The sequence below is a fragment of the Eumetopias jubatus genome, unplaced genomic scaffold (genome assembly GCF_037043125.1).
Source record: "Eumetopias jubatus isolate StellerSeaLion01/CBP00866 unplaced genomic scaffold, mEumJub1_p1.0 scaffold_2, whole genome shotgun sequence".
Taxonomy (NCBI): Eukaryota; Metazoa; Chordata; class Mammalia; order Carnivora; family Otariidae; genus Eumetopias; species Eumetopias jubatus.
The window spans coordinates 188,891,237-188,916,928 of NW_028274808.1; the positions used below are offsets into that span (position 1 = coordinate 188,891,237).

At 44.8% G+C, this 25,692-nt stretch overlaps 1 protein-coding gene across 2 annotated transcripts in view; it reads left to right on the plus strand.

Moving 5' to 3' along the window:
- Positions 1-25,692, plus strand: part of FAM184B (family with sequence similarity 184 member B) — a 142,248-nt gene that overhangs the window by 52,445 nt on the left and 64,111 nt on the right. For both annotated transcript variants that reach the window (XM_088021235.1, XM_028087292.2), the window contains exons 2-5: positions 12,604-13,356; positions 14,104-14,239; positions 15,456-15,595; positions 16,113-16,319. In XM_088021235.1, coding sequence (XP_087877361.1) covers positions 12,604-13,356; positions 14,104-14,239; positions 15,456-15,595; positions 16,113-16,319 — 1,236 coding nt within the window. The remainder of the gene's footprint in view (positions 1-12,603; positions 13,357-14,103; positions 14,240-15,455; positions 15,596-16,112; positions 16,320-25,692) is intronic.

The window sequence follows — 25,692 nt, forward strand, 5'->3', positions numbered from 1 at the left end:
AACACATTTCGGATTAGCTTAGGGAGTGGGTGTGGGATGTGAGAGACATATTTGAACCAGGGAATGACTCAAAAAAATTTTTTAACTATTTTTTTCTTGTGGCAAAATATAAGTAACATAAAATTTATCATTTTTAAATGTACAGTTCAGTGGCATTTAAGTACATTCACATTGTGCAACCATCACCACTAACTATCTCTAGAACTTTTTCATTTTCCTAAACTGAAATTCTATACCCTTTATTTTTATTTTTATTTTTTTTGATGTAGTATTCAATGATTCATTAGTTGTGTATAACACCCAGTGCTCGTGACAACACATGCCCTCCTTAATAGCCATCGCCCTGCTACTCCATCCTCCCACCCCCCTTCCCTCTGTAACACTGTTTCCCAGAGTCCAGAGTCTCTCATGGTTTGTTTCCCTCTCTGTGTTCCCTCCCATCCGATTTTCCCTCCCTTCCGCTGTGGTCCTCCGAGCTATTCCTTATGTTCCACATATGAGTGAGACCATATGATAATTGTCTTTATCTGCTTGACTTATTTTACTTAAAGTGCACAATCCCCTCCAGTTCCATCCATGTCCATGCAAATGGTGGGTGTTTATCCTTTCTGATGGCTGAGTAATACTCCATTGTATTTATGAACCACATCTTCTTTATCCTTTCATCTGTTGAAGGGCATCTTGGGTCCTTCCACAGTTTGGCTATTGTGGACAGTGTTGCTATGAGCATTGGGGTGCATATGCCACTTCTTTTCACTACATCTGTATCTTTGGGGTAAATACCCAGTAGTGCAATTGCTGGATCATAGGGTAGCTCTATTTTTAACATCTTGAGGAACCTCCATACTATTTTCCACAGTGGCTGCACCAGCTTGCATTCCCACCAACAGTGTAGGAGGGTTCTCCTTTTTCCACATCCTTGCCAACATTGTTGTTTCCTGTCTTGTTAATTTTTGCCATTCTAACTGGTGTAAGGTGGTATCTCATTGTGGTTTTGATTTGTATTTCCTTGATGGCTTGTGATGTTGAACATTTTTTCATGTGTCTCTTAGCCATTTGTATGTCTTCTTTGGAGAAGTGTCTGCTCATGTCCTCTGCCCATTTCTTGACTGGATTATTTGTTTTTTGGGGTGTTGAGTTTGATAAGTTCTTTATAAACCTTGGATACCAGCCCATTATCTGTAATGTCATTTACAAATATCTTCTCCCATTCTGTGGGTTGCCTCTTGAAACTCTATACCTTTAAACAATAACTCGCCATTCCTACACCTCCTCTCGGCCCCTGCAACCACCATGCTACTTTTTGTCTCTGTGAATTTGACTACTCTAATTTCCTCATATAAGGAATCATGCAATATTTGACCATTCATGACTGGTTTATTTCACTTAGCATAACGTCTTCAAGGTTCATCCAAGTTGTGGCATGTGTCAGAATTTCTTTCTTTTTAAGTCTGAATAATATTTATTTGTATGTATATACTACATTTTGTTTATCTGTTCATCCACTGATGGCCCCTTGGGTGTCTACATATTTTCACTATTGTGACTAATGCTATAAACATGGGTACAAATACCTGTTCAAGTGCCTGCTTTCAATTCTTTCAGAATTGAAATTCCAAAAATATAATTGCTAGATCAACTGGTAATTCTGTCTTTAATTATTTGGGGAACAATCCTACTGTCTCCCACGGTGGCTGCATCGTTTTATATTCCCACTAGCCACGCACAATGGTTCCAATTTCCCTACATCTCATCAACACTTGTGTTCTGGTTTTTTAAGAATAACCATCCTGATGGGTATGAGGTGGTATCTCATTGTAGTTTTGATTTGAATTTCCCTAATGATTAGTGATGTTGTGATGAATACCCTTCCATGCACTTGTTGGTCAACTCCAAAATTTCACCTAAGCAACTGGAAGAAGGGAGTTGGAGAATATTGCATGAAGGGAGATGGAGACTATTGTGAGAAGACAGGTTTTGAGGGAAAAATCCAGAATTAAATTTGAGATGTATGTTGGATATCCAAGTGGAGATATTGGTAAGCAACGGGCCACATGAGTCTAACATTCAGCTGAAGGGTCCGGCCTAGACGTACAAATTTGGCAATCGTTAGCAAATAAGCATGCATAAAGTCATGAGGTTGGATAAGATCCCCAGGGAATGTTTGTAGAGAAGAGAAACAGTCTGAGGCCTAAGCTCTGGGGAATCTACTTGAAGGATGAGATAGAAGGAGGAACTGGCCAGATGAGGAGTAGCCAGTGGTCAGGAGGAGGGTGATGTATTCTGGAAGCCAAGTGAAGACTGTTCTGAGCAGGAGGTGGAAGTGATTTCTTATGTCCAGAGCTGCTGAAAAGTTGAACAGTTAGAGACTAAGAATTGACTATTGTTTTAGCAACATGGAGATCATTAGCAAAATGGTGCTGAGTTGTTTTGGTAGGTTGGTCAGGTTGAAAGCCTGACTGGAGAGGGTTCAAGAGAGTAGAGGATGTGGGGAATTAGTGACAAGAGGCATAAACAAAGCACTTGAGAAGTCTTTATAAAGGGCTGCAGAAAAATGGGGGACTGGGATTAAGAAGGATTTTTGTTAAAGATAAAAATCACAACACATTTTTATGTTGATAGGAGTGACCCATTAAGGATGGTGCCAGAAAGGGCGCCTGGGTGGCTCAGTTGGTTAAGCGACTGCCTTCGGCTCAGGTCATGATCCTGGAGTCCCGGGATCGAGTCCCACATCGGGCTCCCTGCTCGGCGGGGAGTCTGCTTCTCCCTCTGACCCTCTTCCCTCTCGTGCTCTCTGTCTCTCATTCTCTCTCTCTCAAATAATTAAATAAAATCTTAAAAAAAAAAAAAAGGATGGTGCCAGAAGGAAGGGCAAGAGTGACCCTTGCTTCCGGTGCTTTTCCCTGCGCCCCTGCAGACTGCTAACAAAGCACCTCAGATACTCCTAAATTTACTAGTTGGCTCACTTGTCTCTCTCTCTCTTTGTGTATTCCGGCAATAACGCTGTGTTATAAACAACCCTAAAATCTCCGTGGCCTACCACGATGGTGATTTATTTCATGCTCGGACTGGCTGCTCTTCAGCGGCTCTCTGCTGGGCTTGGCTGAGCCAGGAGAGCGTCAGGTTTTGAACTGGGGTCCGGACTGTTCCAAGCCTGTCTCATTCTGGGAACTGTGGCTACCCTGCATCTACTCCTCTAGTGGTAGACGGTAGAAGCACAAGAGGGGAAGCCAAAACACAAACACATTTCAAGCCTCTGTTTGCAACAAGTCCACTTAAATTCCATTCGCCAAAGCAAGTTATAAGCCAAGTCCAATAGGGAAGAAAAAGTAAATGAGGTCCACAGACTGGGGCCAGGACTAGGAAGGGGAAGGAAGGCGGGAAAAAAGTGGACAAATAATACAATCTACCATATCTGATCTAAGCTCCTAAACAGAATGATTTTATTTCTTCTGTTTTTCCAGTGCTCAGCAGCATGCCTGGTAAATTCTGCAAATGTACGAAATCCCCCGCCCCCAAAAAAAAACTTGAAAGGAGACTATTACCAGCTTTTTTCTAACCACGTAGTTATGGTTCTATTTCTTTTAATTTGGGATCCAGAAGGATTTGTGTTTAAATCCCAGCACCCTCACTTTTTAGCTCAATGACTTTTGGCCACAATATCAATAATAGTAAAAATAATAACAAATAACATTTCTCAAGTGTTGACTATGTGCTAGGAACGCTGCTAGGATTTTTGGTTCATTATGTCATTTTAATGTCCAAGCGAATCTACGAGGGAGACATTGCTTTCTCGTGACTGAGTGTCAGAGAGGTTCAATCACATACTTGAGGTCACACAGCTAGAAAGAGGTAGAGCTATGATAAGAACCCAGCCCAGTAGGCCCAGTAAAGCCTTCTTGGGAGCACCATGCTATGTCACCCCTGCATGTGGAGTTAGGCCACCCAGTGTCAGTTTCCTCATCTACAAAATAGGGCTAAGCATGAGAATGTTCACTTTGTAGAATTGTTAGAAGATTAATTGAAAAGTCCTATATCAATTACCTGACCCAGTGAAGCTGACACTCTGGGCATTCAATGAATATTCTTTCCTTTCTTTCTTCTTTATTTCATTTCTGACTCCTGCCGCCAGACTTGATGGAAAACATTCCTCAAGATCTCATGCACATAATACATCAATTATAACTTTGTTAAATCTATAGTTCTCAACCTCTGAGACCTCTAAGACCCTCACAGGCCCTCTGCTGAAACCATTAGCAGTGGATTTCTGAAGCCCCCAGGAAGACGCTCCGACTGGCTCAGTATTTCTCTTGGCTGCTGAATTATTCATGTCCCTTGATGGATTCTAAAGCTGGCCTTGCTACTGAGGAGGTGGATTTATAAGGGAGGTTCGAGCCAGTCCTTTGATGTTTCAGTTGAGTAGGTGGTGAGTGAAAAAAGCAAGGCACCAGGCCCAGGGGAAGGGTGGGTCTGTGCCAGTTCTGCTCAATAATTGTAGACGGAGAGGGCGGGAGGAGTAGATTGTTCAGAAAAAGCGGGGGGGGGGGGAGATGTTTCTTTCTGAGAGCAGAGCATGGAAAGAGAGGAGGAAGAAACATTTAATGAGTACCTACTATGTGCCAGACACCTCAGCGATGTAATCCTATCGGATCCTAAAAAAAAAAAAAAAACAACCAGGTCTATTTTACAGGCAAGAAAATGAGGCTCCGAGAAGAACTTGACCAATTTTAAAAAGGTAAGAGTCAGAAAGTATATATATATATATATATATATATATATATATATCAAACTGAATCAGGTTTGTCTGAGAGTGACAGAAAACGCAAATGCAGTCCAGTTGGAATCAGTCCAGGGTTGGCATGGCCTTACTGGGCATCAGAGATCTCGGCTCCTCTTATCTCTGTTCTGCCAGCCTTAGCCCCTGGTGTCCACTGTGTGATCCAAGAGGACTGCTCAGCCATAGAGGGGACTCTTCCTGGAAGAAAAGAATGACAGGTCTACTTCTATCCAGCGGGGCGGAACTTGGTCACATGGCTGCTCAGAGCTGGAAGGGAAGCTGAGCAATGTGGCCAACTGCCCATGGAAAAATTAGGGCTTCTATTTTGAAGCATGAAGGAGAGAACCAGATACTGGGCCCACCAGCAGTCTCTGCTGCGAGGAAGGTAAGTCTCGGTCCCTCTCACTCCGGAGGACCCAGCCAGCTCCATTGCTCCTACCATATTGCCTTCCTTAAAAGAAATGCCATTGCCACCAAGACCTCCGCCCCGCTTAAAGTGCCCTCTGGACAACCATGATAGGAACAGCTGGGTCTCATCAGGTGCTCACTGATGTGGGAAACAAAGGTAAAAGAAAAATGAAATGTCCTTACTACCCACAGCAGCCCACTGACAAGTCCCTGAGACAGGCAGAGTGACATTCCTCTAGGAACTCGGCTGCCTCGATGTTAATACTTTGCTAAGGACAAAAGGCAATCTCAGCCCGACCCCCAAGATCCTGTAAGGCTACTTTAACACATAAAAATTCCTTTGGAAACTTCCTTTATCTCTACTCCCCAAGATACGTGTTGGCAATCATCCCCCAAGCATATGGCCCACCGATAGCCATCTGACGGGTCTCATGACTAGGGTTTTACTAGGCAGTAATAAATGACCTTTTCCTAACAATTGCTAGCCCCCTCAAGGTCCTGGAAACCTTGCTTCCAAAATTCTTTAGATACTTTTGCTATCACTAACCTCTTCCCAACTTGGAAGTATATAACGGGCCACTCCTCATGACCCCAGAGCAGCTCCTTCTGCCCATGGGTCTTGTCCCTCTGCTTTCATAAAACTACCTTTGTGCACCAAAGATGTCTCAAGAATTCTTTCTTGGCCATCGGCCCCAAACTCCCAACATCTTTCCTACATCACTTACTGCGAACCAGGCACCATGCAACATGCCTTACAGCAATATCTCATTTAATCTTTCAGTCACCTATAAAGCAGGAACTGTATTCTCCCCCTTGTACAAATGGGGAAACTGAGACCCAGCAAGACAGCACATGCAAGGTCAGACAGCTAGCAAATATATCTGGATCCGTACATCGAATGACAAACAGGATCTGCACTCAGACAGTGGGGACTCCAAGCCCAGTCTTTTCATTGTTATCTTTGTCAGCTTCCTGTCTGTTCCCACTTCAGGGCCTCTCTACCCATCTGCCTTCCCGAATCCTATTCTTTCAGTCTCTCACCACCCGTTACAAAGTCTTCCTTTTATTTACCAGTAAACACTCCGAGAATCCGAATCAGGCCAGGCATTGTACTAGGTGCTCGGGACTACGTAATTTAGAAAGGGCCCTGCAGATGGTCGCTGAGGTCCCTTACTCTGATAAAACTCACATGTGACTTCAACATCTAGCACCTAAGTGTCCATAATGGGACAGGAAAGGACTTTAACAATCAATGGTGCAAAGTGCACTGGGAGAAAGATGAATGGGATAAATTTCTATTGTTTGTAGGGAGCTAAAGGACACTTTATACAGGAGGAGAAATTCCTTCTACTTTTTTACAGCGGTTCCAAATAAAACATTTACGTTGTATCTTTTCCTTTCTTTTAAATTCTTCTCATCTGCCTTTCTCTAGTGCCCCCGCCCACTTGCTTTGATCCTGTTTGCCCATCTACTGGCTCTATCCCTCTTCCCCTCACCAGTAGCTTTGGGGAAGAATGGCACCCATCCATCACCTCCCTTTCCCTGCCTTCCATTCTCTCCTTAATTGCAGCAGTCTGTTTTGGCCCCAACACTGCGCTAAATCCTACCAAATATTCTGGCTTTTTCCCAGCTCATGATTAATAATCCAAGACTTTTTTTCTCTGGATGGCAGGTACATTAATTATGCAGTTATTGGGTTTCTGGTGTTTCTGTGCGTTGTCTCATGTGACTCTCAGGATAGCCCTAGGAGGTTGGTGCTGTTTTTAATGTCATTTTGCTGTTAGGAAACTGAGCTCTGGAGAGGTTGAATTACCTGCCCAAGGTCCGCAGCTAGGAGGCAGCAAAGCTGGAACTCCAACCCAGGTTGGCTAGCCCTGGAGCCCAATAACTATTCCTCCTCCAAAAAGCAAGAGACAACACTGTCATAAAGGAGAGTAGGAATGGGCCAAGAACTAGAGATGTGGCGTATGAAATGTGGTAGAGAATTGAAATAGCACCTCTGGGGAAAAGGAGTAGGGAATGAATATGAGACATATTGATTAAAGTATCAGGGTGGAGAACACAAATGAAACTGGGCATCTTTTTTTCATTCTAACAAGGTCTTCTTTAATGTTCCAGATGGCCTCAAATCCATACTGATAAACTTTTTTTCTTTTTTGAATTTTAACTTTTTAGCTGAATTCCAGTTAGTTAACCTAACAGTGTTATATTAGTTTCAGGTGTCCAATGTAGTGATTCAGAGGCTGGGAATCTTAAGGACAAGTTGGTAGTATTTGACAAGAGTTGAGGTGTTTGGGTTGATCTGCTCTTTTGAGTACCAAGGATGTGAGGCTAAAGATGAGATGGGCAGAGGGTTTGAGGATGTCAGTAAGAAGGTAGTTGAGATGATTTGCCATGGGGTCCAGGGTAAAAAGGGCAAGGGGGGGGACGTGGAGTTAAGATTAAAACAGACTATTGGACCAGGAGAAGAAAGAGAGGTCAAGCTCAGAGAGCAAACTTGCAACAGTGAGGAAGGGGAAAGGGTAGAAACAGAAGAGGATGTCTTGAGAGTAGGCGGGATGTCCCCATGGAGTCGCCCCAGAGCTCACAACCGTGAACATTCATACACGTCTCCATGTTGCACGGGAAGACAAGTGTGGTGCTTTTCAATGTTCTCAAAATTCTTTAAATTAGCTTTATGACACAAAATGGCATCTCTTTCTCCTTCCACAGGGAGAGGAGACGTCTTCCATCTCTTCACTAGAATTCTGTATTAGCTATGAAGACTTGAGTGTTTTGTTTTGTTTTTTTTTCTTTTAAAGCCAAGCTCTGGAATTTCATTCATAAGCAAAGAGCAGATCTCAAGTTTACTGGCAGGAATGGAAAAAGAAAAAAAATGTTCACTTCATAACAGTGAAATAAAAAACATATCAGTACTCACCATGGAGAAACAACTCAATGTCTATCAGTAAGGAGCAGAAAAATAAATTATAGCACATCCATACAATGGCATATGAAGCAGCCAAAAATAAAAATGAGACATGTCTTTATGTACAGAATTATATAACCTCCAAGATCTATTGTTAAGTAAAAAAAAAAAATGGTCTAGATGAATGTGTATGTGTATTAAAAGAGGGTAAGAAATATAATATGATATGAAATATAATATATCTTAATATATTTCCTTGTTTGTGCACACACTATCCTTGGAGTAACCTTCTGGGCAAGGATGTTAGGGGAAAGGGAGGTGTGTCTGGCACTTGTTGAAAGCTTAGAGCCCTGTAACCGGATCTCAGCCAAGCAGAACAATTGGAGCAGACCCTTGATGGGGATTATTTGGGGACTTTTAATTGCGAGACACCATGAGTAAATATGCATATGCCAAAGTGCCCTCAGACATTGTGTGCCCACCCACAGTGTGATACCTTCTCAGCTACCTCTGATCTTCTGTTAATTCAAGGGTGTCCATGTGGGGAGAGCTTTCACAAGACAGAGAAGAATCACGTGAGAAATTTCTGGAGACATTTGGGTTCTTTCTTCATTGAGTGCTTGTGTGGCATCATGATATCCAGGATCGTCAGCCAAGTTTTCTGTTCTACAGGTATAGGTGAATGTCGGAACTCCATTCTCCCAGATCACCACCAGCACCAGTAGGTGATTTTATCCTTCGTGGAATCACCTATGCCAAATTTCATGGTATAACCTTTTCAAGGATGTTTTGTTCTTCACCATGAAAACCTCATTTATGTTCAGATTTGCTCATGGCAACTCTACTGAAGAGAATATTTATCAGTTGGGTGTTGGGTGTACGGAAAAGAGTTAGCAAAGCAGGTCCAAGACAGCTTATGCTTAGAGTGGTCATCTTGCAAAGTAGCCCTCAGTTGGCATCTGGACACTTGGATCTCCAGAGGCTTCCCACCACCCAAACTGTTAAGAGTGACTCACTATGCCTAAACTGTTTATGCAAACGATGTGATTTATGCTGAGCACCTGCTTTCCTCCTGGGGGTCTGCAATTTTGGTATTGCCAATAGAAGTTGCCTACCTGACTAGACTAGCCCCCAGTAAAAACCTTGCTAAGCCTTTTTTTTTAAGATTTTATTTATTTATTTGAGAGAAAGAATGAGAGAGAGAGAGAGAGAGAGCATGAGAGGGGGTTGGGTCAGAGGGAGAAGCAGACTCCCTGCCGAGCAGGGAGCCCGATGCGGGACTCAATCCGGGGACTCCAGGATCATGACCTGAGCCGAAGGCAGTCGCTTAACCAACTGAGCCACCCAGGCACCCAAACCTTGCTAAGCCTTTAAAGAGCTCATTTGGTAAACAATATTTGACAAATGTTGTTACATCTCCTTGATGAGTAAATTAAGCAAGTCCTTTGTGATTGTACTGGGAAAGGACTTCACTGGGGGAGGACCCTTGGAAGCTTGAGCCTACTTTTCTCCAGACCTCTCCCTGTTCATCTTTTCCCTTTGTCAAGTTTACTTTGTATCCTTTCACTATAATCATAGGATTATGACTATGTGCTGAATCCCGTGAGTTTTCCTAGGGCAATGGTAGCTGTTGGAACAAATAAATGCCAAAACTTCGGAGGTCCAACACAATAGTTTATTTCTTGTTTATATAAAGATCAGTGGTGGTGCTCCTGGTGGGTAGATGGCCTTCTAGTCAGTCATCAAGGACCCAGGTACCTTCCATCTTGTGTTCTACCTTCTTCTAAAGCCTCTGGGTCCTGTCCATGAAGTTTGCAGATGGGAAAAAGAGACTGTGGAAAATACATGCCCCTTCTTAACCCTCCTCATCACCTCAATCCCAACGTTGGCCCCAAGATGACATCACTACCTCTACCATTGGCAATTACTAGGCAACATGGTTCCATGCAGATAAAAGGGGGCTACAAAATGTGGTCTCTTGGCTGTTCTCCTACAGCAACTCTGTGGAAAGAAAGCATAAATCCTTGATGACCTGCGACAGGATCATAATAGATCTACTTATTATGAACCTATGGTGTGCTCAATTTCCTCCCTAGTGCTGTGAGACAGCACACAGAAGTCATATTGTTCTTGTCCATATGCAAGTTGACATGTAAAAGGGAACAGGTCACCCCAAGGTTGAGTAGGCAAGGCTAACTTTTCCTGGGAAATCTTCTTTCCTATTAAACCCCCTCCTCTGTGTTTCCATAGTAACTGGTGCTGATCCCTGTCATAACACTTATCACAAGGTATTGGAACTTTACAGATTCTTGTCTGACTCTCCCATTAAATTACAACATTTTTGAGGTCACAACTTTTAGTTGTCTTATTGACCAGCACGTTCTGTGCCCTGCACAGAGCCAGGCACTTCTGAGAAGTGCAGTAAATGCATAAAGGAATAAATCGTTGAATGGGACAGTGAGACGCAGTGTAGTACCATGCTGTGTGCTTTAGAGTTAGTCAAAATTTCTTATCTCTTGTGACCTTGCAAAAGTTATAGACTTCTCTGAACCTCAAATTTTCATTCTTAAAATGGGGAGAAAAATACCAACTTTGCAACATTGCTCTGAGGATTTCCTGAGATTCTGAATGCGTATACAACACCTAGCCTTGTGCTAGGCACATAGTAAACTCTGGAAAAATAGTTGTGCAGTCTCGAGGCAAACTGCTATTAAATGTATCACAGGTGTCAGCCCTAGTGGTGCAATTTGGCCTCCTTCAACACACACACACACACACACACACACACCTCACAAAGGTTAAGGATCTGTAACTGTGAAACTGTGCGGTGGGGACTTTTCAGAAGCATGTTTTTTATCTTCAGTGCCCCAGGGAGCTGATGGGGAGTGTTTGGCCCCTGACTCTCACTCATCTCCACCAGCCCAGCTCCTCTTCAGTTATTTTCAGTAAGTTCAACATCCCCTGTAGGGCCCACCAAGCCCCTTGATTTCTCAGTCTCTTGACCCCTTCGCGTCCAGTGACCTTACCCTCTACTCCACCTTCACCACACCCTTGACCTTGTCACCACCAAAAACCTACCTCTGCCCCCTCCTTCCTGCTTGCCAGCTCCTGAAAACACCTCCGCCGCCTTGTCCTTCTCTCCCTCTGCCACACTTACCACGTAAAACCCCAGCCCGAGATGACCCACCCCTATCAGCACACTGTCCGTAAACAGCCTTCCCTCCATCCTCACTGACAGCACAGAAGTTGAGCTCCCTCAGTCTCCTGTTCTAAGTTCTTTACGCCTCTGCCCAGCTTCTCCTTCCCTCCTGCACCTGTGGAGAGGCGTGTGCAGATATACTCTGGACTCTCGTCAAGCAAACAGCAGTAACAATAAAGCTATCCTGATTCCATACCCCCTTCATCTCTAGCTCAGGCTTCCTCCTCTGAGCTCCAGAAATTTCTCTGTTTGCTTTGATGCCCCAGGAGGCAAGCAAGTTTAATTTGTCCAAAACAGAATTCTTGATTTTCTTCCCCATGCCTGACCTACCTACAGTTTCTCCCTTTCAGTAAACATCTACCTGTTGCTCAGGCGGGTCCCTGGGCCCCACCACACTCCCGCCTTCCCGCATTCTCTGTGGTAACAAAGTGTCCCTATCTTGTTCCTGAAGTTATGGAGAAACAGTCTTACACCATGGATACATTTCCAGGTTGTTGAGTGTTGTTATCACAAAGGAGTGTTGTATTTTATCAGATGCTTTTCCTGGTTCTGTTGATACAACCGTGTGCTTTTTGTCTTTTATTCTGTTCATATGGTATATTCCATGAACTGATTTTTAGATGTTAAATCAACTTTATATTCCTGGGATAAATCCCACCTGGTCAATGGTATATAATCCTTTTTACACGTTGCTGAATTCTATTTTCTGATGTTTTGTTGGGTTTTTTTGAGGGGGATGTTTATTTTTGTGTCCCAAAGTGGTCTTTTTTCCCCACACATTAGAGTTTTGGGGGCGCCTAAGTGGCTCAGATGGTTAAGCATCTGCCTTCAGCTCAGGTCATGATCCCAGGGTCCTGGAATCGAGCCCCGCATTGGGCTCCCTGCTCAGCGGGGAGTCTGCTTCTCCCTCTCCCTCTGCCTCTCCCCCTGCTCGTGCTCTCTCTTCGTATCTCTCTGTCTCAAATGAATAAACAAAACCTTAAAAAAAAAAATTGGAGCTTTAAGCCCTTTGCTGGATTCCCACGGCCCTCCAGAGGTCCGCTAGGGATCTCCGCCACAGATTCCCTCGGTGACCTTTATGTGTCCTCACTTGGCTTCCACCACACCCCTGTCCCAATTCCCTGCTTCCTTGCAGGCTTGTCCTGGGGACAGTTTCCAATAAATCACTTCCACACCCATCCTCTCCTCAGATGCTTGTGGTGGGGGTCCGCCTCTGTCACTGTCACGGAGGAGGAGCATCTCCGGTCACGTGGCCCCTCACAGACGCTCGCACTCCTCACGCTCACTGGGCTCTGTGGATTTCTCCTGCAGGTCATTTACGCCCTCAACACCCGCCAGGACGAAGCGGAGGCCAGCATGGAGGCGCTGCGCGAGGCCCACCAGGAGGAACTCCAGAATGCCGTGGCAGAGACCCAGGCCAGGCTCCTGCAGGAACAGGGCCCCTTAGAGGAGGAGGCCCTGCTCCAGCGCATCCAGGCCCTGGAAAGCGCGCTGGAGCTGCAGACGAGGCTGACGCAGGAGGCCCTGGCGCAGTCGGCCACCTGCAGGCTGGAGACCAAAGAGAGGGAGCTGCGGGTGGAGGCCGAGCACGCAGAGCGGGTCCTCAGCCTCTCCAAGGAGATGCTGGAGCTCAAGGCTGACTATGAGAAAAGACTCCGGCACCTGACGAGCCACGAGGCTCCCCAGCGGGGCCGGCTTTCCCAGGAGGGCCCAGACCGTCAGGGAGAGCCAGGCCACGGCCAGGAGATGCGGGAGGTCCTGCTGGAGGTGGAGCGGCTGCGGGTGGAAAACCAGCAGCTGAGCAAGGACTACGCCCGCAAGGCCGAGGAGCTGCAGGCCACGTATGAGCGGGACACCGAGGCCATCCGGCAGGCCATGCAGCAGTCTGTGAGCGAGGCCCTGTGGCAGTGGCAGGAGAAGGAGATGGACCTCCGCAAGAACTTCCAGGTCCAGGAGTCGGCCCTGCAGGCCCAGGTCAGGAAGCTGGAAGGGGATCTGGAGCACAGAGGCCGCAAGATAAGTGACCTGAAGAAGTATGCCCAGAAGCTGAAGGAGCGGACGCAGGTAAAGCGTGGTGTCTTGATAGCTTTCCAAGGGGATCATAAACACCATCCCTAATTTTAACGCCTACTATGTGTCGGGCACTGTGCAAGGCACTTGACTTCTACCCATGTGACTCCTCTTATTTCCCTTGAGTTCAACTGCATTCTGTCATGTGTGCCAGACCTGGGGCTACGGGTAGGAGACACATGGCCAGCTGGACTGGGTCCCGGACCTCAGAGAGCTTAGACACCTACAGTTTACAGAGAAGATAATTTCTGTCTAGAAATGGAGTGGCTCAAAGACTAACCTCGCTAGGCACACAGCTAGTAAGTTTCTTACCTCAGGCCAGCCTCATTCTAAAGCCCTGCTCATTCCCTAGCAACCTGCCTGTACTGACATCCTGGGGACTTGGCTCTCGCGGAGAGCCAGACCACTGACAAGACCGACCACCGACAAACCCCGCACACTCACAGAGCCCTGGCTCCGAAAGTTGCCGCAGCTAATATCCTTAATAATCCTTGAGCACTTTTTCTGTCCCACTTTATCTCATTTAATCCTCACTACTGAAAGTTTAAATAACGTGCCCAGAGGCACGCAGCCCATCAGGATGTGTAGGGGTTGGATGGACGGGAGCCCCTGAATTCCAGACACAAGAGCAACTGCTATGCACTGACCCACCTTTTTCAGCTCTGACACCACTTCTGTGCACACTGTGCGACTCCACAGCGAACTGTCCCCAGAGCAATGAGACCCTTTCTGTCTGTTTAGGACCTGGACGTGCAGCTCAAGGAGGCCCGGCAGGAGAACTCAGAGCTGAAAAACACTGCAAAAAAACTTGGGGAGAAGCTGGCTATTGCCAAAGACAGACTGATGCTGCAGGAGCGTCCCGTGATGCAGAAAAACGGTGAGAGGCACTGCAATAGTTTGTTTGTTTGTTTGTTTTACAGAGAGAATGGCAGCTGCCAGGTTGGCTGGTGCTGCTTGCAGCCCTGAGACTGTCAGGGGAGCCAGGGAGCCGAGCGAGGGGCAGGCTGTTTCATCTGACCCCTGGTGGGCGAGCTCGGTCCAGGCAGGGCACGGGTGAGCTGCCACCCGGAGCTGCCACAGTGCAGAGAGGTAAAGGCATGGTGCAGCGGAACCCCTTACACCCCAGAAACTTCTTCACCAGGCTCACCACACGCCTGAACTGCTCAGCACTGGCTCCACGCTTAAGCAACACTTCACATTTCTCCCATCATTTCACACAGTCACGCTACCAGATCTTCCCAATTGTTCTGTGAGTGGGGGTTGTCAGTGTCTCCCGTGGTCCAGATAAAGAAACGAGGCTGAGGAAGGATAAGTGGCTAGCTCAAGGCCACGGGTCAGTGATAGAACAGGTGTGTGTATCTCAGCATATCTGACTCCAGAGTGCCTTCATCTGAAGGAGGAGACTCCTTCTTCAGAAAGTTCTTGAATACCTAAGGTGTGATCAGCTTGATACTAGGAGATATAACAAAGGCACAAAACATGGACTTTGCCCTCAGGGAGCTTATGGGACAATGACTTGACAGCCCGGAGCATGCTTTGTTATCATGCAGTGGCCCAGGCACCAGGGGAATGAAGCGTCCTGGAAAGAAGTCACCATGGGCCGGAAAGGTGTGGAGGAGGAGAGGAACCAGAAGTGTGTGGAGGATTTCGTGCAGTGTTTTCAAAAGTGGGGCAGAGATACCTCCTGACAATATGGGAAAGAAAACAATGAGCATCTCTAGTTATATTTATTTTTTGTCTTATCTTTTACATTTAAATCTTTTGAATATATATATATATATATCCAGGAACGTGCTCAATGGTTTTTTCGACGTCTGGAAAGCATGATCAAAACATTTTGATGATGACTAGTTTAAGAAGCTAGAACAGGGCAACCGTTTGAACTCAAGATGCTGCTTGAGCAAAGATGACAGTCACCACTTTGACCGTGCTTGAGGACTAGAAGGCCACAGAGCAGGAAGTCCACCAGGCAGGGGGAGGCAGAATAGTCGAATAGCAGAATGGGTACCTGACTGCAGGAGACCTTGAACACAAGGTCAAGGTCAAGGGCATTTTAAATGATGTTAAAATGATGTTGAAACTTATGCTTGCAGATGACATGAAGACAGAGCTAGTTTCAGAGAATGAAGTCCTAGGGAAGGCGAATGACCTGGAAGGCCGCAGTCTCCATCCTCAGCAGGACCCACACTTTCCCAAGGAGTGTCTGTACACCAAAGGAGGCCCAGAGGCACAGGTAAGGTCTGACCCAGCCCTGGGAATGGAGAAGTCACAGGAGGCTTTGCTGGAATGAGCTTCAGGTAGAGGCCAGTCCCCAACTATGACAGAGCCACTTGGTAGCAGCAGGTCCCATGGTTTGAGGGGTGGATGTGTGGGTGTGAAGTTCCAGCTAACTTCCTGCCGTTTGAAATCAGGAGACTAAGAATGTAGCAGAATTCTCCCAACTTCTATCGTTGGCTCCTGGGAAAATGGAAACTTGCATAGGACTCCCACTATCTGTTCCCCAATCAAAACAAACAAAGCATTCTTTAGACACCGCTAGAGTGGGCTGGAATATCGATCCCGTGACCACAGGTACAGGATTCCAAAGAGACTTTTGCTGATGGTGGATAAAGTGAAGGCTCTTATGGCCCCTTGCACTACGTGCTTTATCAGTGTGTAAATGTTGTAAATGTTGTACCAAAGAGAAACGGTGATTCCCTGCTCCTCACCCCACGCTGGCAGGTTTACAAGGCCCTTTCTCTTGTTTATAGACCAAGAAAGAGGCAAGTATTGAGACGGAATATATGAAGCAACAATATGAAGAAGACCTTCGTAAAATCAAACATCAGACAGAAGAGGAGAAGAAACATCTCAAAGACCAGCTAGTGAAGCGACTGGAAGACTTAGTGAAGAAGCACACCCTAGAAATCAAGTCTGTTCGCTTGTCGGTGGAGGCGGAGAGGAGGAAGCTACAGAAGGTGGGATCTCCTTCCATAGACTCTGTTCAGACTCATTCTCCTCTCCTCTGCCTCCCTCCTTTTCTCTTGTATTTCTTCCTCCCTTCCTCAGCCACTTACTGAGCTCCTGCTGTGTACACATCTCCGTTATTTGTCTGACCAAGGAAGTTGAGGGTGTTTTGAAGGAGGCAGGGACACCCCTAAGGCTGTGAGCAGGTAAGGCCTAGAGTCATTGACATGAGGTAGAATTGTATCTTCTGAGAATTTAACTGAGGAACATTCAAGTCTCCTCAGCAAAAACGGAGAGAAATAACACGAAGCAAGCACTCAGGCCCTAGCCGACCGCCTGTACCCACATCCCAGCCCTGCCACCCTCCAGCTCTGTGAGCGCAGTGGGTTATTGAGCGCCGGCCCCTCAGAGGGAAAACTTGCATGCCTGAGGTTCCGCATTTATAAAGCAGATGATGATAATAGCACCTCCTAGAGTAGCTGTGAGGATTAAATGAGGTAATCTGTGTGGAAAACACAAAGCATAGTACATGCCTGGGACATAATAGGCAGATGCAGGTCATTAATCAGTGGCTTGCCAATATGAGAGAAGATTCTCAGCCTCTGGGTACTGTTCCAACTTCCCACCAAAGGGGGCAGCTTTCTGCTGAGAAGGAATGCAAAGCCTCATCTCTTCATGTCTGCTGGGAAAAGCAAATAACATTTGTGGTGTTTTAGGGAAAGAATGAAGTGTAAATCAGTACTGTGAACATAGACTCTTTATCCTGCGAGAGCATGCATTATCAGCTTTGACTCTGCTGAAAGGCTCCTCATAGAGCCCTGAGGAATGCAGTGTTGTGCGGTGGTGAGGAGTAGTAGGTACTTGATAAATGTATGTGTTGGGTAAATAAACCAACTCACAAAAGACCCAGACTGGTCATAGTCTACGAAGTCATGACACGTCCACTAGCTGTATGACTTAACCTCTGAAACATGATTTCTAAAATAAGGATAAATACTTTGAGGGCTTGTTCTGTGGATTCCTTATGGTATTATATAAAAACTCTTAGTTCAGGGGCGCCTGGGTGGCTCAGTCGTTAAGCGTCTGCCTTCAGCTCAGGTCATGATCCCAGGGTCCTGGGATCGAGCCCCGCATCGGGCTCCCTGCTCCGCGGGAAGCCTGCTTCTCCCTCTCCCACTCCCCCTGCTTGTGTTCCCCTCTCTCACCGTGTCTCTCTCTGTCAAATAAATAAATAAAATCTTTTTTAAAAAAAGAAAAACTCTTGGTTCAGTGTACAATAGGCAGTAAAAGTTCGATAAACAGTGGCTATGATTAGGTACCATGTGCACTGGGTGACCTCATGTGTGTTAATATTAGTCAGTGGCTACGATACTTTTTTTTTTAATTTTTCATTTTTTGGGTGTGCTCACTATACTTTGTAAAGCACTTTATTTCTAGGAACACATTGATTCTTCCCAATAGGATTACAAAACGCACGTTCATATTTTATTTTATTTTTAAAAATTTTTAAAAATATTTTTTTTATTTATTTGAGAGAGAGCATGCGCACAAGGTGGGGGGGGCAGAGGGAGAGGGAGAAGCAGACTCCCCGCTGAATGATGAACCCAATGAGGGGCTTGGTCCCAGGACCTTGGGATCCTGACTGGAGCCAAAGGAGGCAGCCGCTCAACCGACTGAGCCACCAGCTGCCCCAACGGGTGTTCATATTTTAGAGGTAAGAAAATGGAGGCTCAGAGATGTTATATATCAACTCAATGAGTGCTGGAGCCAGTATTAAAACCTGATAGCCTGGGTCCAGAATCCATGGTTTCCCCCGCTGTGCTGGGCAGGAACCAGCTGTGTGGAAAGCATTTTCCTCCCACGAGCTGTGAGGGGTCACACAAATCCAATGCTCACACAAATAGCTGAACACTCTCCGTATCCAGAGCCACGGGCACTGGGAGGAACAGTGGCTCTCCCAGAGCGACAGTTGCCCTGGTAACCTGCTAGCCTAATGACTAAATGCCATTTTGGCTTTAATCAGGGGGCATGAGTCCATTTGGGAAATGAATCATGTAGAAATAAATTATGTTTCCCTCCTGGTTTGGGGTGGGGTTTTCTTCCCTCCCCTTTTTTTTTGAGGGCCCTTTGGATGTAATTATCACTAAGTCTCCCATCTTGCTGTTTTTCTCTTTGTCACATCTGTTCTCTTTTCTTTTTACTTCTTTTTCTGTTTAGTTTTGATTCATAGAATTTATTTCTTGTTCTCCCTTTTTTATCTTCACTAATGACTTATTTAGGTTTTTTTCCTTTTTTTTTCCTCCGGGAAGGGTGTTCTCGTGGTTGCTCTAGGATTTATAACATGCGCCTTTAATTTATCACCGCCACCAAATACTATTTACTTCACTCATGTGTATATGACTTCACTGTACAAACCCTGCAACAATACATCTCCATTTATCCCTTCCTGACCTTTGTATGGTTGTAGTCATATGTTTTACTTTATACATGTTACAAACTCAACAGTGCATTGCTTTTATATTTCCTTAAAAAGCCAATTATTTTTTTAGGGGAAAGTTTTAAATGAGAAAAAATATTTCTTATATAATTTATATTTTTAAATTATAACCTTTAGTTATCCTTTCCCATTTCCCATTTTTATAGTCTTTGTTGCTCTGGCCTGAAGAACTCCCTTTCACATTTCTTGTGGTGTAAGTCCACTCACAGCAAATTCTTTCTGTTGTTATATATCTGAAAATGTCTTTATTTTGCCTTTATTTTTGCTAGATATAGAATACTAAGTTTACAGGGTTTTTTTTCTTTGAAAACATTAAAAATGTCATTCAGCATTTTTTGGTTTGCATTTTCTTCTAATGAAAGTTTGGCAGCTCCTCCTATTCCCCCTGCGAATAATAAGTCTTTTGTTTTCTGACTGCTTTTGAGAGGTTCTCTTTGTCACTGGTTTCCACACCTTGATTATGGTATGCCACGTATGATTTTTTGTTTGTATGTTCTTCTGCTTGGGGTTCATTGAATGTCCTGGATCTGTGGATTTATAGTTTTTTCCAGTTTGGAAATTTTAAGGCCATTTTCTTTTCCGACCTTCCCTCCTTCTGATATTGTCCAAGTCACTGAAGCTCTGGTCATTTATTTTTGGTCTCCTTGTCTCTCTGTGCTTCAGTTTGGAAAGTTTCTGTTGCTCTGTCTTCAAGTTCATTCATCTTTTTTCTTTTTTTAAAGCCTTTTGGGTTCATCTCTTCATTTCCACATCCCATTTGATCCTCCTTTACAGTCTCCCTTTTTCTCATTCTATTTGTTTTCCTTTAATTCTTGGGCATGTTTATAATTGCTCTTTTAGCATTCTCATCTGACATTTAGGGTTTTTTTTTTCCTATGGTTGAGTTTTCTCCTGGTTATAAGTCCCATTTTCCTGCTTCTTTGGATATTTAGTAATGTTTATTGGCTGCTGGACATTAAGAGCTTTAAGTTATTGAAAGACTGCATTTTGTTATCACCCTTTTTTGAGTGCTGAATTTTGTTTTGGCAAGCAGTTAAATTACTTGTGAATCAGCTTCATCTTATTCTTTTTATTGTTAAGAGGTACCATTTTCTAGACTTTTTAAAACTTTGTTAGGATGACTTTAGTGTAGCATTTGCTCTGGTGCCATTTTAGCTTTACTACTGAAGTGTGTCCCTTTGTGGGATCTAATGCTGCACATATTGATTAATATTGGTGTTATTATGACTGCTGATGGTGACTCTGAGTGACATTTTTGACTTTGTACTCATTGACTCTTGCTGTTGCACCACAAACTTTATTTTAAATACATTCCAATACCAAAAGATTGAGATTATTCCCTGCATATTCTCAGACCATAATGCTTTAAAACTGGAACTCAATCACAAGAAAAAATTTGGAAGAAATTCAAACACTTGGAAGCTAAAGACCACTCTGCTCAGGAATGTTTGGGTCAACCAAGGAATCAAAGAACTTAAACAATTCATGGAAACCACTGAGAATGAAAACACATCAGTCCAGAACCTATGGGATACTGCAAAGGCGGTCCTAAGCCATCCAAGCCTCACTCAAAAAAATAGGAAAGTCCTGAATTCACCATATAACTTTACACCTTAAAGAACTAGAGAAAAAACAACAAATGATGCCTAAGCCACACATTAGAAGAGAAACAATTAAGATCAGAGCAGAGATCAATGAATTAGAAACCAGAAACACAGTAGATCAGATCAATGAAACTAGAAGCTGGTTCTTTGAAAGAATTAATAAGATCGATAAACCACTGGCCAGACTTATCCAAAAGAAAAGAGAAAGGACCCAAATTAATAAAATTATGAATGAAAAGGGAGAGATCATGACTAACACCAAGGAAATAGAAACAATTATTAGAAATTATTATCAACAACTGTTAGCCAATAAATTAAGCAACCTGGAAGAAATGGATGCCTTCCTGGAAACTTATAAACTGCCAAGACTGAAACAGGAAGAAATTGACAACCTGAATAGGCCAATAACCAGTAATGAGATCGAGGCAGTGATCAAAAACCTCTCAAAAAACAAGAAGAGTACAGGGTCTGATGGATTCTCTGGGGAATTCTACCAAACATTCAAAGAAGAAATAATACTTATTCTCCTGAAGCTGTTTCAAAAAACAGAAACAGAAGGAAAGCTTCCAGACTCAGTTTATGAGGCCAGCATTACCTTAATCCCCAAACCAGGCAAAGACCCCATCAGAAAGGAGAATTTCAGACCGATGTCCCTGATGAATATGGATTCCAAAATCCTCAACAAAATCCTAGCTAATAGGATCCAACAATACATTAAAAGGATCATCCACCATGACCAAGTGGGATTTATCCCCGGGTTGCAAGGGTGGTTCAACATTCACAAATCAATTAATGTGATAGAACACATTAATAAGAGAGAGAGAAGAAATATTTGGTTCTCACTTGATGCAGAAAAAGCATTTGACAAAATACAGCATCCTTTCCTGATTAAAACTCTTCAGAGTATAGGGATAGAGGGAACATTCCTCAAGTTCATTAAATCCATCTATGAAAAACCCACAGCAAATATCATCCTCAGTGGGGAAAAGATGAGAACATTTCCCTGAAGATCAGGGACACGACAAGGATGCCCACTCTCAACACTGTTGTTCAACATAGTACTAGAAGTCGTAGCAACAGCAATCAGACAACAAAAAGAAATTAAATTTATTCAAATTGGCAAAGAAGAAGTCAAACTCTCTCTCTTTGCAGAAGATATGATACTTTACGTCGAAAATCCAAAAGACTCCACCCCCAAATTACTAGAACTCATACAGCAATTCAGTAATGTGGCAGGATACAAAATCAATACACAGAAATCAGTTGCTTTCTTATACACTAACAACGCAACTGTAGAAAGAGAAATTAGAGAAACGATTCCATTCACAATAGCACCAAAAACCATAAGATACCTCAGAATAAAACCTAACCAAAGAGGTAAAGGATCTATACTCTAGGAACTACAGAACACTCATGAAAGAAATTGAAGAAGACACAAAAAGATGGAAAAACATTCCATGCTCATGGATCGGAGGAATAAACATTGTTAAAATGTCTATGCTACCCAGAGCAATCTATACCTTCAACGTCATCCCGATCAAAATTCCAATGACATTTTTCAAAGGACTGGAACAAGCAATCCTAAAACCTGTATGGAATCAGAAAAGACCCCAAATCACAAAGGAAATGTTGAAAAAGAAAAACAAAACTTGGGGCCTCACGTTGCCTGATTTCAAGCTATATTACAAAGTTGTGATCACCAAGACAGGATGGTACTGGCACAAAAACAGACATATAGACCAATGGAACAGAATAGAGAGCCCAGATATGGGACCCTCAACTCTATGGTCAAATAATCTTCAACAAAGCAGGAAAAAATATGCAATGGAAAAAAGACAATCTCTTCAATAAATGGTGCTGGGAAAATTGGACAGCTATATACAGAATAATGAAACTGAATCATTCTCTAACGCCATACACAAAGATAAACTCAAGATGGATGAAAGACCTCAATGTGAGACAGGAATCCATCAAAATCCTAGAGGAGAACATAGGCAATAACCTCTTTGACATCGGCCACGGCAACTTCTTTCAAGATATATCTCCAAAGGCTAGTGAAACAAAAGCAAAAATGAACTTTTGGGACTTCATCAAGATAAAAAACTTCTGCACAGCAAAGGAAACAATCAACAAAACAAAGAGGCAACCCACAGAATAGGAGAAGATATTTGCAAGTGACACTACAGACAAAGGGCTGGTATCCAAGATCTATAAAGAACTTCTCAAACTCAACACCCAAAACACAAATAATCAAGTCAAAAAAATGGGCAGAAGACATGAACAGACACTTCTCCAAAGAAGACATACAAATGGCTAACAGACACATGAAAAAATGTTCATCATCATTAGCCATCAGGGAAATTCAAATCAAAGCCACACTGAGATACCACCTTACACCAGTTAGAATGGCAAAAATTGACAGAGCAGGAAACAACAAATGTTGGAGAGGTTATGGAGAAAGGGGAACCCTCTTACACTGTTGGTGGGAATGCAACTTGGTACAACCACTTTGGAAAACAGTGTGGAGGTGCCTCAAAAAATTAAAAATAAAGCTGTCCTATGACCCAGCAATTGTACTCCTGGGTATTTACCCCAAAGACGCAGATGTAGTGAAAAGAAGGGCCATATGCACCCCAGTGTTCATAGCAGTAATGTCCGCAATAGCCAAACTGTGGAAAGAGCCGAGATGCCCTTCAACAGATGAATGGATGAAGATGTGGTCCATATGTACAATGGAATATTACTCAGCCATCAGAAAGGATAAATACCCAACTTTTACATCAACATGGATGGGACTGGAGGAGATTATGCTAAGTGAAATAAGTCAAGCAGAGAAAGTCAATTATCATATGGTTTCACTTATTTGTGGAACATAAGGAACAGCATGGAGGACATTAGGAGAAGGAAGGGAAAACTGAAGGGGGGGATATCCGAGGGAGAGACGAACCATGAGAGACTATGTACCTGAGAAACAAACTGAGGGTTTTAGAGGGGAGGGGGGTGGGGGGGATGGGTTAGCCCAGCGATGGGTATTAAGGAGGGCACATACTGCATGAAGCACTGGGTGTTATACGAAAACAATGAATTGTGGATCTCTACATCAAAAACTAATGATGTGTTGTATGGTGACTAACATAACAATAAAATAAAATTAAGATAACTAAATAAATACATTCCAAATAGTAACGTTTCTTCTCAAAACAAGTTAATATATATTCCTTTAAAAACATGGAGTCCAGACGATGACCTCAGTTGGGCCACAGAGAGAACCACCTGGTGATGACCAGCTGAGTTGCCTGGTGATTGGCCACATGAGCAAGACCAAGCTGAGAGCCCCCTGGTGATTGGCTGCGGCACAGTGGCATCCTCAGGAGGAGTTGGGATAAACCCTGGCTGTTAGAAAAACCCAGCACCTGCCCAAGGCACTGCTGGAGGGAGAGAGGGCTCCTCCATCGGGCAGCTATGACTGGGGTATGCTTCATGGTTCTCCATTCCTGCTAATGGCAACTTCTCCCCTAAATGGTCCTGCACCAGCCTCTCACCCACACTCTGCACTCCACTTCATGTTCGCTTCTACCTTTCTGCCCCTCTGGGGTCCCGTGAGTCCTTCTGCCAGCACTCAGCACCATCTGGACCCAGGCCCCACTGCAGGACTGGCCAGACCACCCAATTACTCAGTCCCATTTGGCAGAAAGGTGGGGGGCTCTGAGAATCACAGTTCAGTGGACCCTCACCCAGTCAGGCAAAGCTCCTCTGGTGCTCTGGGGTCATAGCCTGGCTCAGCACGGGGAAGCCAGTGGCATGTCCTGAAGGTCCCCTGGACATTCTGCTGAACTGGAACCTTGTGTCCAGGGTCAGCACAGGAGAAACTAATCCTCTAGACACATGGCGAAGTGTGAGCACACCAACCCCACAGCGCAGAGTGAGAGAATATCCCAGAAATATAGGTGATGGGGATGTCTCTGACACAACTCAGCATGAGGCCAACAAGTCTCCAGGACGTTAGGTTGACCAGGAGCCCTCCATCTGGGAGCCCTGCAAATCAACAGAGCACAGGACAATTGAATCTTTCAGATGGACCAACAGAGAACCCTTCGGCCAGGAGCCCACTGACCCAGATCATCACTAGGCAACCAAATCCCCTGGACCTTCAGATAATGGGGAATCCTCCAAACCAACTCAGCATAGGGCAGTAAATCCTCAGGATAGTGAATCAGCTGAGTGCCCTTGTACCACAAGTCCTCTGACCCAGCTCAGCATGGGGCAAATGAGTTGCTTAGACCCTGGACTCACCGAGAGCCCTCCAGCTGGGAGCTCTCAACCCAGCAGAGCCCAGGGCATTTGAGTCCACCAGACACCAAGCCAACCAGGAGCCCTGTGACCCAGCTCATCACAGGGTGAACTAATCCCCCAGACATCTAACCATTCACAAGCTTTCTGACCCAGATCAGCACAAGGCAAACAAGTACCCCAGACCCTTGGCGAATGGGGAATTCTCTGAATCAATTTAACACAGGGCTATGGAGTCCCCCAGACACCGGGTCCACCAGGAGCCCATCGACCCAGTTCAGCACAGAGCAAACTAATTCCCTGGACACCTCGCTGATGGGGAATTCTCTGAACCAACTTAGCACAGGGCAAAGAGTCCCCAGGACAGCAAGCTGACTGAGCGCTCTTGGACCAGGAGTACTCTGACCCCACTTAGAATGGGGCAGATGAATTCCCTAGACATCTGATGGACTAGGAGCCCTCCAGCTGGAAGTCATCCCACCCAGCTCAGCACAGGCTGAACGAGTTCCCCAGACACACTGCAGACCAGAAGCTCTCCTACCAGTCAGCAAAGGGCAAATGAGTCCCCCAGCCACCCAGACAACTTTGAGCCCACTGACACAGTTCAGAATAGAGCAAAGTGAGCCTCCCAGACACTGCCGTTTGGGAGCCTTCTGACTGTGAGCCCTTTAACCTGGCTTAGTTCAGGGCAAATGAGCCCCTGTATACCTGAGGGACGGGAGACCTTTGACTTGGCTCAACACAGGGCAAATGAGGCCCAGGGACAACCAGGGAACTCTCTCACCCCACTCAGCCCTGGATAAGCAAGTCCCCGGGACAATCAACTGAACACAAACCCTCCAAGCAGAGGGAGCCCTCTGACCCAGCTCACCACAGGGCAAAAGAGTACCCTGGACCCCTGCCCAACTGGGAGCCCTGCCACCTTGGCTCAGCAAAAGGTGAGTCTACCAGACACTCGACAGGCCAGAAATTCCACCCAACTCTTCATGGGGC